Below are 18,062 nucleotides of genomic sequence, written 5' to 3' on the forward strand. Positions count from 1 at the left end.
GCTGGTTATTGAGTTATTAGACGATTGCTTTTATTGCAGGTGAGTTCCAGATAACTCTGGCGCTGCGTGCTGCGCTGTGCTTTTATACCCTTTCCGTTCAGAATGTTATGAACGACATACATGAGGCAATTTTTGGGATTTCTGAATTGATCAGAATAAAAAAATCACGAATCTCATGTGAATTATTTTTGCCCCCCCAAAAAAACGTATTGCTGTGATATAGAGATGCAGCAACAGTCCAGCAGAGCATTTTAAGCAACTGTTCAACTGACTTTCGTTCTCACTTCCAGTACAGTTAAACGCCCCAGTAAGCAGTGATTTTAAGGTCAAAAGGTGTCTCGATGTTTGAGTTAAAACTGGTCTGAAGTTTAACTGAAAAGTGAAATAGTGCACATTACAGAATAAGGACCTGCTTCACACTGAAATATAGTTGCTGAAAAACTGGTCTGTATGTAACCTACACATTTTAACACCTTTCTCTATTAAACCTAATAGAGCATAGTTTTAACCTAGATGTCTCGTGACCTGCTAATCACCATGTCACTGTTCACTGTGCAGTAGTTTGTCCTTCCAACAGGAAGGATGGTGAAAACCACAAAAATAAGAGCCCCATAATTTGAATTTCCTTTTAAAGAGAGTCTAAATTTGAAAAATGTCATTATAATGGGTGTAATGGGAGACTGTTGCTTTGCACTGTGATGTGAGCTTCAGAGGGTCTCATGTCCTCAAGGAAATACTGAATTCTTTTAATTTGGAGGAGACGGAACACTTTGAATATTTATAAATCAGTGTCAGTCATTAAAGGTCCGATCAAGTTAATCTTTTACTACATATACAGTACAAGCACAGTATGTACAGTACAGACTGTCCATCATCATTTGTGCCTTTGTATCCTTCAGTACAGTCGAGATTCAATCTGGCCGAGATGATTCAAGCTTTTCGCCCACTCACACAGCGACTATCAGCGATGACGCAGGACTTTCTCTCATTTCCTTATTCAACTAGAGCAGAGGGTCGCCGAGCCAACAGTATTTTCCTGTCGGAGTGAATTTGATCAATAAACAGAGGGACGATAACACAGGACAGGAGAGCAGTTTGGCTCTGCCTCGCTTGCTTCCTGCTCTGATATTATCTCCCTCCTCTATTTATCTCTTTCAGTTTTCCTGCTCTTCACCGTGAATCTGTCTCTTTTTTTTCCCCCTCTGTGTTTTAGCACTCCTTCTTTCTGTTTATCTTTCTGTCTTTCTTCCTCTCTTGCTGTCTCGGCCTCTCCATCTGACTGATGAGGAATAGGGACTGCAACTTGGTGTTGAATAGACGCTGGGAAATCATCCCTCACATTGTGTTTCCATGACAAACAAGCCCTTCTGTGTATGTGGTGTACTTTTGTTGTGTGCAACCGTATCGTTTGTCTGCATTTGCGCGTGTGTCTATGCTTTCCTTTGCCAGTGTTTTATATATATACACACACACACACACAGACACACACATATATATCGTTCCTGTCTCAGTGTGTCATCTGTGTGTTTGTTTTTGCATGCCGTATGTGTTCATATCTCACAGTCTCAGTGTGTGTGTTTGTGTGTCAGGCCATCTGTTCTCTGTCGGGTCTGGTCCTGACTCCCAGGGCTTTGTCTTCCTCTTAGTGTTCTGGGATCAAGAAGACAGATATGTACCAGAACTCCTTCTCAGATGTACTGTCCCCTATCCCCACTGTTTATTAGCGGCGCCCATATGCCAGTGGTGATTTGGAAAAGGGAGACTGTTTTAAAATCTTTCTGGTGTCACCTTCATAGGCACAGAGGAGCTTCATCCTTAACACTGAGATCCATAGCAATCCAATCTAATTACGATCCAATCTAATCTGCATGTTGGAGTGTTGTTAGACAAATTTACATTGACTGGAAAACATCCACAAAGACTTCACTGGCGGACTATGAAGAGATTTTGGATGATGGAAACCTGACGTACAGCCTTTTGTAAGCTAGCCATTGTATAATTTAAATGTAACGTAATTCTGACAGTGCCGCCTGCTCAGAGTTTATTCAGTACAGTAACTGATTTCAGTGGCTCATCTAACAGAAATGAGATTTCCTGAACAGCCTTTGTTTATTTTCCACTTTGGAAAATGACAAACAATACTCAAGGACATTCCAGCATGTTTATGCATCAGCAGTCACGTGCGTGGTTGAAATAATACCCGCGAGGGAAGTAAACAAATCACCTGCAAAGTAAATTTGGTCTGTGTCCACTGATGACACCTCCAACCAAAGAAAATGCCCTTCGAGCCCTGCTGGGTTACAACGAGAGAGGTCAAAACCAGGTGCCGGCTTTGTGAAGGTACCAAAGATTTATGATGTAATAAAAATCAACTTAACTTTTCACAATGCAGTGTAACCTAACTGTTGCACACATTTGATTGGATGTTGGGCTGCGTTGTGGCAGAAGTTGAGCCAGGTTCAGGTTTTTTTTTGTGACTCCCTTTTTGTGCCTGGCCTGATGGAGACAGTAGCTGGGTTTCCATCCAAGTTTATTGTGAATTTTAACTGAATTTCAAGAAGAAAAAAAAAACATGGATGAATTCTTGCTTCCATCCATTACCTTCATGCAATTATTAGAAGTTGGTTCATTAAGCTAAGCAGTGGGTGGCACCAATTCTCCAGTCGGAAAACCACTATGTTATTGCAGAAGAAGAGGGTGCAACAAGATGACAAGATCTATGTGGAGCTATGAGGCCACTCCTTCTTCTTCTTCTTCTTCTTCTTCTTCTTGTTTGACTTCTTCTTCGTCGTCTTCTTTTTCGTGCTGGTGGTACTGGTCGTTGTTGTCTTCGCCTTCTTCTTCTTCTTCTTCTTCGGCTTCTGACGACAGCCTCTCCATTCCCCATTCAGCATGTTAACTTTTTTGTGTAAAACCAAAAAACCACCTCAAGTGATCGTCAAAACTTTTTGCAAAATTAAGGATGTTGCTTTTTTCGAATGCAATTCTTCAAAATACGTATAAAAATACATTGATGGAAGCACAGCTAGTAAAAGCAAAAGAGCCTTGAGCTGTTACCGTTTCTAACAAGTGAGAAAGGTGCCTGTAAGTCTTGGCTGCAGTGTCTGCTGCTGTTTCAGGCTATAGTTACTGAGGCATCTGTGTGTCCTGCATGGTGGCTTTCTCTCTGTATTGTTGAATTTCAGTGTGGGATAGCATCTCTACAAAGATGCCAGCCCTCTTTCTTTCTGATCAAAAGCACAACAGGCTCGAAAATTCATTTCATTCAATTCTGTATGTTTTTTAACCCTTTTAAGGTGTATAGGGATTTTTCCTTTAGCATCGTGTTGAAGCAGGAAAAACCTGAATTCATGCAGGTATTCAAAAAAAATAATGAGGCCAAATTACAGCTTAGAAATAGTGCGAGCTCATTTTCACACAATATGGTAAGAGACAGAAAAGTAAAACGTCTCTTTTGTTGTAGAGAACAGCTCTGACAGGTTCATTTCTGTTGATTCATGCTGAGCTTTTTATTCTGGCTGCCATTATTGTGTCCTATTATGTGATTTCGCTCCTTTATTCAGGTATTTTTGCTCTGTTTCTGCCTGCCGCACGTCTCGTCTCGCCTTCGTCGCTCTGATGGGTCGTTTGATCGCTCTCTTGCTCCTCCTGCACCTTTATGCTCTTTCAGTTTCTGTGTTTCTATCTCTGGGTTTCTGGTGGAGTTTCCAGGCAGACGGCTGGCACCCGAGAACAATCATCAGACTGTAGTGAGGGCTTTAAACCGAGCAACACACACACACACACAGTCTCTGTCATGTACAGGCCTGGTCTTGGCCCTGTCCTGCTAGCACATTCCTTACCCTGCACAGCCTTAGTAGCGCTGGCTAGCAAATCATTGTTCGCTGCTACAATATCAGCTGTTCTTTTACGCCATCCTGGGCCTTTTGTCGCTGTGAGAGCGGTGCACACTGCAACCGAGGACAACTGCACCCCGAACTGCTGTTGTCTCGTGACTCAGCCTTGAACTGGGGCTTGAGATGGCTTTAACGGCACCATCACCTTCTGATACACAGCATTAGCCGACAATATCCCGTTAGTTCAACATGTTAGCTGCAGGAGGAGGAGGAGTCAGTGGTGTCATGTGGTTTAAAAGACACAGGTCCACTGTCAGTGGGCTTCCTCTGGATTTAAATGTTATTTCCTGCAGCATATTTAAGCTTGAAAGAAAGCTGCAATTTCTACTCATTTCTGGTATTAGAGTATTATTTCTGCTATGTATTTTCATTTAAATGGTGCTAAATACATAGAGTAATTCCATAAAAACTAACATTTTCCTCCTGTTTAGTGCTAATTAGCAAATTTTAGCATGCTAACAAGCTAACTTGACTGTGAATATGGCAAACATTATACCTGCTAAACATCAGCATGCATTGACATTGTGAGCATGTTAGCATGCTCATGTTAGCATTTAGCTCATACTACTGCTGTGTCAGTGCAGCCTCACAGAGCAGCGAGCTTGGCTATAGACTCTTAGTCTTGCTTCTGTATTTGACAGCTGTAGTACAGCAAAAATAATGTCTGGATGGACCCTATGTGAGAGAATTTGAACAGAGCTGCAGACGACAGAGTGGCGTGTTTTCGTCGTCCCTCCCACCTTCCTCTTCCTCTTCATCTGAACTCTACTCTCGCCTTCCCTCTATCATCCCTTCCTGTCTTCTGCACACTTCTTCACTGCCTCTTTTTTTCCCTCTGTCACCTATTCCCTCCCTCAGAGCTTTCTCGACTCCTGCAGAGACATGCTGCGTCATGGAAACGACCGGCTCGGGGTGTGTGTGTGTGTGTGTGTCTGTGTGTGTGAGATAGCTGGTGTGAAAGCCACCCTAACAGCACCTCCTGCCGTCCTGCTTGGCAGATCATTATAGGCACTGAAGATTTACGGGGAGGCTGGAAAGACAGAGACAAGAAAAGAGAGAAAGGAGCTCAGAGCAGAAAAATGTGCACACGCGTGGCGGCATTTTTCATCGTGTGTTTGTCGAATTTACGTGCTACTGTAGGTTGGTAAGATGCAGTTGTTCCCCAAAGAGGATATGACACTGTTCTTATGCAAAGGTTAATGTTTGTTTCTAGCCAATTAAAAACACTACATTCATTATTTTTCCATTCACTGGATGATACACCGTCTAGACTTTGAGATCATTTTGATTTCAAACATTTTCTTTTGCACACACTTTTGTCTAAAATGATCTCTGCCAGGCATCAGCCTAGAGGGGCTCATGCATCTGTTGTGTGTGTGCATGTATGTATATGTCTGCAGCTGATCTCTAATACTACTGGACCAATCAGCCGAGTATTTTTTTTTGTGCACCTTTATGACTGTATGCGCAAGGATCTCTCATGGTTGCGGTGGTTCACAACTTTTTGAAAAACCAACTGTAAACCACCATTGACGGCTGACTCTACACCCCCCCTAACCGGCCAGAAGGTGCCACAACTGCTACACCCCCATGTCTCCAGACACATCTGGTGGAGATCTGCACTCTGCTGAGTGCACTCTTTTAGTTAAAGGTGTTTTTTTGTTTTTGTTTTTTTCATCAGAGGAAATGGCTTTGGTTGTTTTTTGTCTACATGGTGGATGTGCTGACTGAAATTTTTTAGACTTGGCAGCTTCCACACAGTTTCTGCGGTTGTTTCTATGTGTTACAGTTATTCATCAAAATAAGAGTGGTTCCTGGGGTTCCAACTCTAGAACATTTCCAGAGACAGCTGCAGTTCCTACATTGCATTTCAGATTTGGGTCCAAATGAGTAAAGCATCTCTTTAATCTCCTCTCTATTCTTTGTCAGCAATGAGCAATGTGCAAGACATTCAGGTTGTGACTTAGCTAGATATCAAGCATGTAATCTGTCAGGAAAAACATGACTTTTAGTTCTAAATTATGAAGTTATTTATAACTTTAGTAACTTAAAATTGCCTAAAGCCAAACTTAAATGAATTGGACAAGGTACCAGGAAGACAATACTGGATACTGACACTGATTTAATGAAATGCTATCAAAGCAGCCCAGCTTTTCTACCTCTGAGTGTTAGTTCTCTGTGGGAACAGAAGAGAAGTGCATGAGCTAGTGGATCCAACCCCCCAATTCTCTGTTCTCTCCTTAAGCCTCACTGTATTCACTGCATTGTGCACTGTGTGTGTGTGTGTGTGTGTGTGTGTGTGTGTGTGTGTGTGTGTGTGTGTGTGTGTGTGTGTGTGTGTGTGTGTCAGAGTAAGAAAGAGTAAAATGCCACAGACAGACACACAGTGCTTTGGCAGCACTTTCACAGGCCACAATGATAGAAAAGGAGCCATGAAAATCTCCTAATTATACACACACACACACACACAGTGTTGGGAATGAGACAGGAAACAGGATTTCTGCTGTAAAATGGGTTTATCTGTTCATTATTGATGAAACAACAGAAATGTGTTTGGATTTGGAGTTTACTGCCACACACTGTAAGTGTCACTGTGTCAAGTTGTTTTTTTTCTTCTGCCCGTTTAGAATTGTGATGAGGCTAAAATGGAAAAACTAACATTTACAGGCGCTATGTGAGAGAATGATGCCAATTTTGAGATGTTACATTGCATTTTTGATTGTCTTCGTTTGGAGATGTTGCATTCTTCCAGCTCAGACTGAGGATTAGCACTTGGATTGTTAAACTGGGGAAAAGTTGTCCAGATTGAGTGGTTTGTCTTTAACATTTGAAAATTGTGAATGTTGCTTCATCGCTAGTTTTTAAAGAAAAAAAGCCCAATTACCATTAATCTTTGAAATGAAGTGTCACTTTTGAATGGAGTGAAGTGACGAAGCTAACCCTGTGTTAAACACAATTGTAGGATTTAAGGTTTGGCACAGAAGTCTTGCATTGCAGCTCTGAGAGGACTTGATGCTCTTACTTTATTTATGCCTTTTACTTCTCGGCTTCATTTGATAGACAATCCCCTTCAACTCCACTGATGCTTGTAGCACAAACTCTTCTGTATTGTATTCATTTCTGAAAAATATGCAGCACCCCTCACCTGTCTGCTTTGTCTTTCTCTCCCTCTCCTTCTTCCTTTCCCCTGTCTCGATATCACCCATCTCTTCCTCCCACCCTACTCTCTCCCTGCCCCCCTTCCTTTAGGTCTGTCAAAGTCCTTCCCATTGGACAACTCTTTGTTCGACAGCTGGCTCGCCCAGTCGGTTCAGATCACCGCCGATGACATGCTGAGCCAGTGGGCTCTGGGCGCCCAACATCGGGACAAGAGCGGCAGCCTCCTCTCCGACCAGGTAGGGCTTCAGCAGCAGGAGGTCTGCAACGTGATGCTATTTCTGAGTTAACTGTAATCTTCTGATAGCTACGTCGATAAAAGGCCAATGGATTGAATCCAAATGTGGATTTTCACTTAAGTGATCTGCAAGCTGAACATAATTTGAGCGTCGGTACGTGCAGACAGCACGGATCAGACTAGTTAAGGGAGTAGGAGGATTGGACAGAGCTGCAGTCTGGCTCTTGGCAGGGAACAGCAGCACAAATTGCAAAATTCAAACAGCTGAAATGAGCAGCAGCGTCAAATAATCCATCACCTCTTGAACTGAGTCCCAGTTCACTTCACTGGTGGACTAAACCAATGCCAGGAGCCAAATAAGAAACTACAGCCTCCTACAGGCGTGAGTGAGACGGACATCCAAAGACGTATGAAGTTCCTAGTCAAAAAAAAGGGGCGACGGGGCTGAAATCCAGACTAAAGCGATGGCCACAAAAGCAGAGAATTGTGTAGGATGGACGTTTTTAGGAGAAGTCAACTGTTTCAAACAAACTTAATAACTACTACAATAATACTGCCTGTTTTGTACAACGATGAAAAACACCAATGAGTAAATCTGTGCATGTTGGTGGCTCAAAGTAAGAAGACACTATTAAGGTCAGCAGCACAACTGACTACAAAAAAAGACAGAATTAACTCATGGACACATTGTACTGTGTGATTTATGCTGTCTGGTGTGGTGATATTCAGTGTTTTTCCTACTGTCAGCAAATCCAATGAAAATACTAAAACCAACAATTAATTGATCCGTCTAACAAACTGAAAGACTCCTGTGTGAGCAAAGGCTGATAGAGTTCATTCCTCTGTGCTACAGAGCTCCATTATTGTCCAGAAATTATAAAAATGCATCAATGATCCACACTGTTGCATCACTGTGATTAACATGGGCACTGTAGTTTATTTTGAATTGATCCCATAAACAGCGTCCTCTTGCTGGAAATACTCGTATGGAGTCAGATCAGTCTCAATATTAATGAATGTGCATGGAAGCGTTCACAAATTTGTCTCCCCACAAAAATATTTGTACATAAATGTAAAAAAGATCCTCATATAAAAACATTGACATTGTATTTCTGATGCACACACTACTGTTTCTTTTTTTTAGAAATAAATGTAGAAATCCGCTTTGATGTTTTGGTTTTGGTCTTTTCATAGGATTTGTTGACAATCACAAAAATACACAATATTACCAGAATGTCCTTGAAGTGACATTAACATCAGTTTCTAAAGTGGTTTCCACCAAAGAAATGGGACTCCTGGGAGAGCCGAAGTATTAGCTTGGATCTTGAGACGCTGACAGTCAGAAAAAGTTGGTGAATTGTGCTCATTCGGAGTTTCCCTGCGCGAGGATCAAAGGAGATGTGAGTGAGCTCTCTTGCTTTCCAATCAAGGCTCATTGATCCAGCTGACTTCAAAGCTCCTGAGCGAACGGTCCACAAAAGCACCTCCGCAAAGTGTTTCACTGATCGTTAGCGTCGGCAGAAGTGTTTACGTTTTAGGAATTTAAGTTTATGATGCTATCAGAGTCAAACGTATAAGACAACACAATTTTTTTTCTCCTTTAATAGCATGTGAAACAAGCCCTTTGGGGAAAATTAGTGATTTAAGGCCATTTGCACTTACTGGTTTACTGGTTTTAAAACTTACATGTTGTGATTTTCAATTTCCCAAACTGAAAATCATCCAAAGTTATGTCAGATGTCGCAAAAAACACCTTTTATTTTTAATTGTTATTATTTCGGTTTCATCTTTATGCCAGCGGAGTTTTGGGCTGTGTGAGTTTTGCTCACCCCTCATTCGTGGGTTGATCAGTTTGATGGTCAGAGCGGAGCTGCACTGTGGCTGACCCGCTGTTCTCCTCGGGAATGTGCTCTGTTTGTGTATTGATTGGCAGGGGGCTCCAACCAGAATGCATGATATAACTCCATTGTTCGAGAATGTTGTTGTTCGGGATGTTAATATGAAAACCTGATATCCTTGAGGAGTTTTTACAAAGGGCTTGATGCTGAATTTTACACCACAACAGAGCAAATAAGAGTTTTCAAGAGAAACATCTGAGGAAGAGATTAAACATCGCAGTGTTGCTGTTAGAAAATGTCAGCTTTGTCATTTAATTGTTGTTTTGGGTTTTTTTTGCTTGACAACAAAACTTCTTGTGACGTCAGTTGCTCACATCCTGCACTGTTGAGCTGTTGGAAATGTGGGTAGGTGGTGGTGGTGGCGGCGGTGGTGGTGGTGATGGTGGGTGGGGAGTTTTTGTTCCAAAATATTACCGGCAAGAATGTGAGGTTTCAAAACCCCAGAGAGCGAGCAAATTATTGTTTTGATCAACAAGCAGCATTCCAGATATAAACGATTTGCATAAAATCTTTGAACGTGACCTGATTCGGCTCTCTCTTCTTTCTCTTTCTCACCTCCTCTCGTCTTCTCCTCGCACTCAGCTCCTGCAGGGCGAGGAGAGCCTGCTCAACCTGATGATGGAGAACTCAATGCAGTCCACCTGGAAAACACCACAGCTGGGACGCAAACCGCGAGGCAGCAACAAGCCCCGCGCTCGTGGACACCCGCCGTCCGCCGCCCCCAACCAGCCCCAGACGCTCCTGTCTGCAGCGGCTGCCTCCGCCGCCTGCAGCCCCTCCACTGCAAAGAGCCTCTGGGCGAGCGCGGCGGAGGAAAAGCCCAGCCATGTGGTCCGGAAAGGGGAAAGGTCCCGGAGCTCTTCCAAGGCCCTGCACCACCACCTTCATCACCACCAGACCAGGAGCTCTGACCTGCACAGGGACCCTCCGCCGCAGCCACCCATCTCCAAAATGGATTCCTGTCACATCTCGGAGGACTCCGGCCGGTGGGACAACATCCACACAGGGAACGGTGTTGCATCAGGGGCCGGATCTGGTTTCACTGCAAGCTCGTCTCCACCTCCCGCCTCCAGCCCCGGGAACACAGTGCCCGACACAGGGGCGATCCTGCGTGGCGGGGCGCCGCGGCTCCGTCTGTCCCGCCAGGGTAAATCCAGAGGTAGGAGCTACAGTGGAGGGCTGGAGTCTGTGGACCTCCCACTCACAGGAAAGGACACGTCCCTGCTGGACGCTGCCGAGACTGACGGGTACTTCTCTGACGGCGAGCAGAGTGATACGGACACACGTTCTGGCGGACGCAAACTCCGCTTGCCGCAGTTGCATTCTGGGAACGAGGACCTGCTGAGAAGGAGCGTGCTGGCATCCTAAAGCACTGAGACTCCAACTAACACACACACACACACACACAAACACACAGTTATCCAAGCAGAGTCCCACTGGCTAATTGTTTCTCCATCTGTGCCCAGTATACAGTCTACAAAACACGGCTGTATGGCTTTGTTCAACCAAATCCCCGTCACATTTACCCGTGGAAAATCTCTTCAGCTCTTACCTGCTTTGTTTTTGGGGTGAATTTGAATGTAGCTGTTTGCCTGTCGTACAGTAAAGCTTCTCCACCGGACCGTAGTTTGTCGTCAGCTTACCACAAAATGCGATGCATTCAACAAATAGGAAACAAACATTACCTGTAGTCTTTTTTTTGTTTGTTTTGGATTTCAGATTCATTTTGTTTCTGGGCGTTGAAGTACTCATTTCTGGCCTCATGTCTGCGGTTTCTGCCAGACTTGGGAACAAACACTTCGGGGCATTATTATGATTATTCAAGCTGGTTTCAGGGTCTGCTTCGTTCTTGGTCTTCATGGCCGGAGATGCATCCAATGAGTCCTTGTTTTCTTAAGTATGTTCAGTGGAAAGACAATTTCACACCAGAGCTGGTCTGAATATGTACAGATGGTGACATGGGACAACATGTATTCAGCCTTGAAAAGCACAACTAGCTAGTCGTAAGAGCTGTAATGTAAGCACTCGTGTGTATAATAGAAGCTCACTCGGGGTTGGGGTCAGCTCTCATCATGTCGATTCCTGTACACTAAAATCCGTCATTCTCAAATTTATCTTGAGGCTGAAAAGTTTCCAGCTTTTGAATCGCAGATTGACTGACCCCAGCCCTGGTGCTCATTCAGATTGTCACACAGAGACACAAACACACAGACATACTGACACACATACTACTATAAGCAAATCCCTTTGCTCACATCGCAGCCGTTGAAATATTTGAAATATTTGATCTGACTTTTGTCAGCTGCTTTCAAATTCTTCCTAATTATCAGTTTTGTTTTGTTTTTTTAGCCTGAATCTTTGGAGAAAAATTCATCGTAGAAACTCTGTGCCTTCTGTCGCTTGCCCTGTGCCCCCTACCTCCCCTCAACCCCCCCCCCCCCCCCCGCCCCACCAACCTTATCACTCAACCAAACAATCAGTAAGTAGATCAATCAATCAGTCGTTTCTCAATCGGATTTGTAACAATCAAACCAAAAGGAAATCCCGCTGGATTGGTTACCGGGTGTAGCCAGCATTGGGCTCCTTGTCACCTTAACAATTGTCTAGTGCCTGAAACAAGGATGTAAATGCAGCGTTTGCCACTAATCAACAAAGCATCCGCAACAGTTAGCGAAGCAGAGCCACACAGTACGATCAGTGCAAAGAGCTGCCTACTGTTCTGTGCCCCCCTCAACTAGATCGCTGCAGTCCAGAGCCATCGATGAGTGGAGTTTGGCCGGGTTACACTGTGACCACCATGTCGCTGCTACAATAGATACACATGGAGAAGCCTGCTAGCTGGCCATTTTTTAGATTGGTGGCAAAACAGCTAAATTTTGCACTTTGTATATCCTGTTTCCTCTGTCAGCAGTCCGGTCAGTGAATCAGTGAAGCTTCTTTATTCAAATTTCTCATGTAAAAATATGCCTGAAGTTTGCACTTAACCACAAAGGTGTGTCACACAGGTCACTGTTGGCTGGCCTCATTTGGCCTTTGATGAAGTGATGAGACAAAATTGGACAAGGCCTACAAAACAATTCACTTTACTGGAACTTTAAACTTTAACTTTGCCTGGCTCAGGTGTTGACCTATCACATGCTTTATGAGCATCTTAGAAATCACATTTACATAGCTTCAAGCTTTCTCGAACCGTTTTTTCCCACTAAACCTTCACTTCCTGTCCTCATATAGAACAATCCCTGACTCACTGTGCTGGTCATCATGAGCACGCAGTGTGTCCAGTATCCACATCATTGGATGAGCAGTTAAACCCCCAAAAGTTACACTTATTTCTAATTTCTATATGAGTTCACAGTGGATCAACAAACGAGTCACACTTTATATCGCTCACGTGCAATTTATGACATCAGTGTAGTAAGATGCCAAACACTGTTGATAGCACCAACATGGCTGCCACTGGAGTTTGACATGGACAAGCTCTCGTAACTGATGGCTCTGCTGCACCCGTTCTCCTGTTAGATGAATGATGACAATGTAATAATCAGCTTCAGAGGCCTGCGCTCTTAAGTTCTTGAATTGAGTTGTTTGTAAATTTGTTTTTTAAAGAAGACTTTTTGTTGTTCTCTCAGAGAGTTGTATTTTGTACTTAAAGCAGTCCATGGTATTCTCAGGGGTTAAAAAAAACTTTAAAAAAAGAAGAAAAGGTTAGAAAAATTTATCGAAAAAGCGACGTAAGACATAGATACATATATATATACATACATATTTTATATCGTATACAGTATATATATATATATATATAAAGTGATGTGTGTATGTCTAGAAACTTCCTTATTTGGCAAGCTTCACTGTTTGAACTCCTACACAATTACTACTGAGCATGTTCCTCCTCTCAGTATGACCACATGACCATCAGCCCTGGGTTCAATAGTCTCAACCAATAATTAATGCTCAGTTTGTTTGAGTTGCCAGCTGAGTGGGACAGATCAGATCAGATTGGCTTGGTGGTCAACTACCAGAAAGATCTTTCTTGTCATTCTCTCCAGACCCTACCTGTCTGGTTCCAAATTTGGGTGAAATAAAGCATCGCAAGTAATTTTTAAGGGCTGCTTGACCCAGGCCTGATGAACAGACACTTAAATAGAGGTGCAAGTCCAATCTACTTCCTCTGTTTTGTTTTCTGTACCGACAGCTTCTAACCCGTCTTCTGAAGTGACCACGCCAAAGAACAGATCTGTGTATCAAGGCAGCATATTTACAGCTTATCTACACAAACACACATACACATGCTCTGTCTCTGGTTTTCAAGATGACGAATGTGAGATAAGGATGACTCTGCCAGTGCTGTCCAGGTCAGCTCGGTTTAATCCACGTCTCAGCCTGGTTCCACCCAGCTCCATGGGGTTCAGTCAAATGTGCTGTGGTGTTATGTGACCTCCTCCACTGCAGGGGGCGCTGTTAATTCTACCACCAGTAAACCCAATATGGATCATTCACAGGGGGGCTTCACATAGGAAAAGCCTGTTGCCACAGTAATGGACAGGCAATGGTTGTTAAACGCAGACTCACACATATTAACCCCCATCAGAAAAAGCCAAATGCTGCTGAACTGAACACACAACATACATCTCTCTCTCTCTCTCTCTTTCACACACACACACACACACACACACACACACACACACACACTAGAGCTGGTATAACAGGGTTAAAATATACAAGATGACTAGTTTTTTATGTATATGTGGTCCTGACTGCATCAGGAAGTACTACTCAGAGTGAAACGCCCCCTAACAGCAGGAGAGTATTATTACAGGTGACATCGCAGCATGTCTGTCTCCTTTGTCCTTCAGGTGTAGCCATCGTAGAAGATTCACATCATTAGTCCTCCACGTTTGTCTCTTTTTCGTCATAGAGAGGCAAAGTCTGGAAAAACCCTCTTGTCAAAGGCAGGGGTGAGAGGTGGAGGAATTTGGACTTCTACGTTGGCTACCGTTATTACAACCCACATGGAAAATGACCACAACAACACATACGACAACAATAACTGCAACAAAGCTTGTGTTTTGAAGCGAGGACGTGGTGAAGTACCATTACGGCCCACAGAATCCTCCACCGGGTGGTTGGTGGTTGTCACCATACATGTGTTGCAAAGACAGAAAAATGTAATCTTGGTTTCAATATTTAATGTTCAGAGTAGCCTGACTTTGTAGACAGTGGTTTTAAACAAGGCCTCGCATTTACGGCCTTAACATGTAGTAGCAAATACTAAGGCTGCACAGCGCTGGCAGGAAAAAAAAAAAAAAAAAAAAAAAACTTTTTTGGGCTGAATTTCCTCTAGTTACGTGAACTGCTGTTTCTAAAGATTCTCTCCTGTTTGTAAGTCAGATTTTAACCCACGAACAGCACCGTAGTACCTTGTCAGGCAAATTGTATCTTAGATTTTTTTTTTTCCCCTTGATGCTGTGCAGCCTTGGCATACACAAACTGGTTATTATTCTATATTTACAGTGTGGCTTCAATGCCCTCTCCTTCCGCTTTGTAGAAACTGTAGACTGGAGTCTTTTGCAGGTTCTTTTTATCAATATCCACTAGAATACAACTTCAAAGCATCACTGTCCTCTGTGTGGTACATTGGTGTGGGTGTTGGCTCGCAGCCCAAAATGTGCTCTGATGATCTTTGAATTTTGCAACTCCTGTCAGGTCGGATATCCGCATGATATGAGATCCAGATTAGATTTTTTTTTGTTTGTTTCTTTCTTCTCTGGGTTTAATTTGGAATATCAGTCATGGCATTTAAAATTGTCAGAGTGAAATATCAGTGTCAGTATCGGCAGCTCTGGCGGAATATTGGAGGTTATGTTCCTTTGTGCAAGCCCACCATTTAGAGTGCATGGTTAAGATGTTTTGCACAATGGATAAATGTACAACCATGCAGTTTTGTCAGTGGTGAGCTGCTGCATGTGTGAGAGCAAATCCCTCTCCCCCCGGAGTTGGCATGAATGCTACGCCACAGAAATAAGCTGGTGGGCATCATGTAATGGCAGGTCAGAAACACACCTACACACAATGATGCATTCCACCTAGATTTCTTCTGAAAAGCTGGTTAAAGGCCAACACTGATTGCTGCAGGCAATTGGAACCACTCCTATAATTCGCACAGCTGCTGTGTACTGTGCTGACACAGTTGTAAAACCCCTTGGAAAGACATCACTGCACCAGCAGGGCTGGGTTCCTCAGAACTTCCTCAGCTGAGCAAAGATCATGTTTAAAGCTTTTTATTAGCAGGGAGGCGGGTTAGGATCATCCAGCTACAAAGCGCTGGTAAATTTTGTTGTACAAGCCTTTTTTTTTTTTTAACCAAAACGTGTTGGATTTAACGAACTGGATGAAATAGTTTAATTTCCACAGTTTTAAGACAAAAATTGGCTGCCGTGCTGAGGTGGTTTTAAGGAAGCGGAAGGACATCAGGGTTCTGTTCATAGGATGTCTCTCTTCCTCTTTGGTTGCTCCTTCATCCAATAAGTTGGTTTGAGGCTGTCCTAAGGTCAGTAAAGCCGGAATTCTTTAGTGGTGATCAATTTAATTTGATGCCTCAGCTTCTCTCCCATGCCACATTTTTTTCAACAAAGAGATCTTTGTTGACACAATCATGTGTTTGGATTCATGATTTGATTGTTAAAAAGTCTCGAACTGTATCCAGAACTGAAATTGAAGTTGAATTTACTGATGGTCTGTCTATAAAATGGATCAAAATAACGAGAGACTGTCACTGTTCAATCATTTGGAAATGCAAACTGACCCAATCAATGCTTAGTGCTTCCTGTTTCTGATGTCATTCAGTCCTCGCTTTACTGTCCTACGCCAGCCATTCAAACCCACCCACCTACCGATGTACCACTGGAGTTTATACACCTTTACAATAATGTATAATACTGTTCAAATACTACTACTAGAAACATTTTCATTTTCCGTGTTTTGACAAAGCCTTTGGAAGCTGTTTTTTTTTTTCTTTTGTAACGCTTTAGCTGGCCGCCGTGGCTCGTATCAAACTAGAAAGCTGACTCATTATCTGCTTCCTCTGTTTTTACTGACGCTTTGCTCTCCTCTCTGTTACAGCAAAGTTATGGCTTCAAGGTCTCAATATCCACAACCCAGACACACTGCACAGATTGGAGGTTTAGTCATACAAACCGAGCCGTTGTGGAGGCAGAAACGAGCTCGGTTGTCGAGTTAAGGCTAAATTGGTGGAGTCAAAGAGCCGCAGTGATTTGAATCAGAGGGCCTTTTCTCATCCCTTCACGATCTTGCGGGGAAGCAAATTAATAGACCGAGATCAATACAGGCAAGTGCAGACGGTTTGAACGCGGAAGGTCTGTTAGAAAAACTAGACGCATTACCTAATGTGAGAAAATGCTTTGCTGTTCTGATAAATAAAAAGCAGATCACTAGAGCTCATACGATTAGCACATCAATCATTGTGTCGATCAACAGGAAACTGTTCCGCAGTTGTTTTGATAATTGTTGCATTTTTAGAGCTGCAGCAATCGGTCAATTAATTGATTAGCTGAACTGCAAAAATAGCCAATTTTCAATTGTTCCAGCTTCTCTAATGTGCGGACTTCATGCTGCTATCTGTCGAACGTGATAGTAACAGTATCTTTGGATTTTGGACTAGTAGTTGGACAAAACAAGACATCTGAAAACATCATGACATCCTGTGAGAGGTTCTCGTGGGAATTCTTCAATATTTCCTGGTATTTTCTAGATCAAATATTGAGTAATCAAGAAAACAACTGGCAGGTTAATTGACACTGAAAGCAATCGATATTGCAGCTCAACAGATCAAACCTCAGTCTCCCAGAGCTGCTTAGGAGACAAGAAGTTGTGTTTCCTGGGGAGCATTTTATGCCTTTCTTGAACAGCAACAGTGGGAACATTACAGGAAATGAGATGAGAGCCAAATAGGAAATGACATTGGATAAAATTTTTCAGGACGGACGTGAAACAGGGATGTTGTGGTTCACGGTCGTTCCTTCCTAAACAACCAATTTCACCACCTGACAATTTCTCACAAGTGCAGAAACCACATCAAGCCTTTAACAAGATTACTAAGGTTGCTAATGATTGTTGATGATTGTTTTGATGATCAGAGACCAAGGAGACGGCTTCAGTTGCCTTGTTCTGTCCAACCAACTGTCTCAACATCAAAAGATATTCACCGAAGTATTACATAAAACAGAAAAGCGGCCAATCTTCACATTTGAGAAGCTGGAACCAGAGAATATTTTCCATCTCTCCTTTGGTAAACAACTGTGATGAAGAATCGATGATCAAAATATGCGTAGAGTTAGTTTTCTTTGGTTTGACGTGTCAATTAATCAACTAATTGTTTCACATGACTCACTGCCTTTCTGACAAGTTCGACCTTTCTCAACTTTTGACAGCGCTCAGCTTTCCATAAAGAACCCCAAGCCAAGCAGATGTGCGTTTTCCCATCAAAGTTAGGGAAAACCTGAAGAAGGGCACGTCCTGATAGCTTCCCCCGCTCCTATTTCTCACTCTCTGCCTTTTCAGTGGGCTTCAGTCCAACATCACTTAGCCAGAAACGCTCTGGATCCACCCACTGTGGTACAACACAAACGTCCAAATTACATCTGCCTCCAGAGCGGCTCCCAGAAATGTTTTTATAACTGAAGCTCTCATCTGCACAAACTGCGCACCTTACTCTGCCTCTGCCATCCAACATCTTCCTCCTCCCTGCTCACGTTTCCCCCTCCCACCACCAGCAAAGTCCTCTCTTCTCCATCCTGAATCCCAAAAAAAAGCACCCCTCCTGCCCCACAACTCCTCCTCTCCCCTCTCCTCTCCGGT

General features: G+C 43.2%; 1 protein-coding gene across 1 annotated transcript in view; it reads left to right on the top strand.

Annotated features, from left to right (window-relative positions):
- The window catches only part of jade2 (jade family PHD finger 2), a 180,979-nt gene extending 165,452 nt beyond the window's left edge, over positions 1 to 15,527 (top strand). The window contains exons 13-14 of the mRNA XM_041951897.1: positions 7,146 to 7,291; positions 9,771 to 15,527. Coding sequence (XP_041807831.1) covers positions 7,146 to 7,291; positions 9,771 to 10,556 — 932 coding nt within the window. The 3' untranslated portion in view covers positions 10,557 to 15,527. The remainder of the gene's footprint in view (positions 1 to 7,145; positions 7,292 to 9,770) is intronic.
- Positions 15,528 to 18,062: the final 2,535 nt, after the last annotated feature.

Source organism: Chelmon rostratus, chromosome 14 (assembly GCF_017976325.1).
Source record: "Chelmon rostratus isolate fCheRos1 chromosome 14, fCheRos1.pri, whole genome shotgun sequence".
NCBI lineage: Eukaryota > Metazoa > Chordata > Actinopteri > Chaetodontiformes > Chaetodontidae > Chelmon > Chelmon rostratus.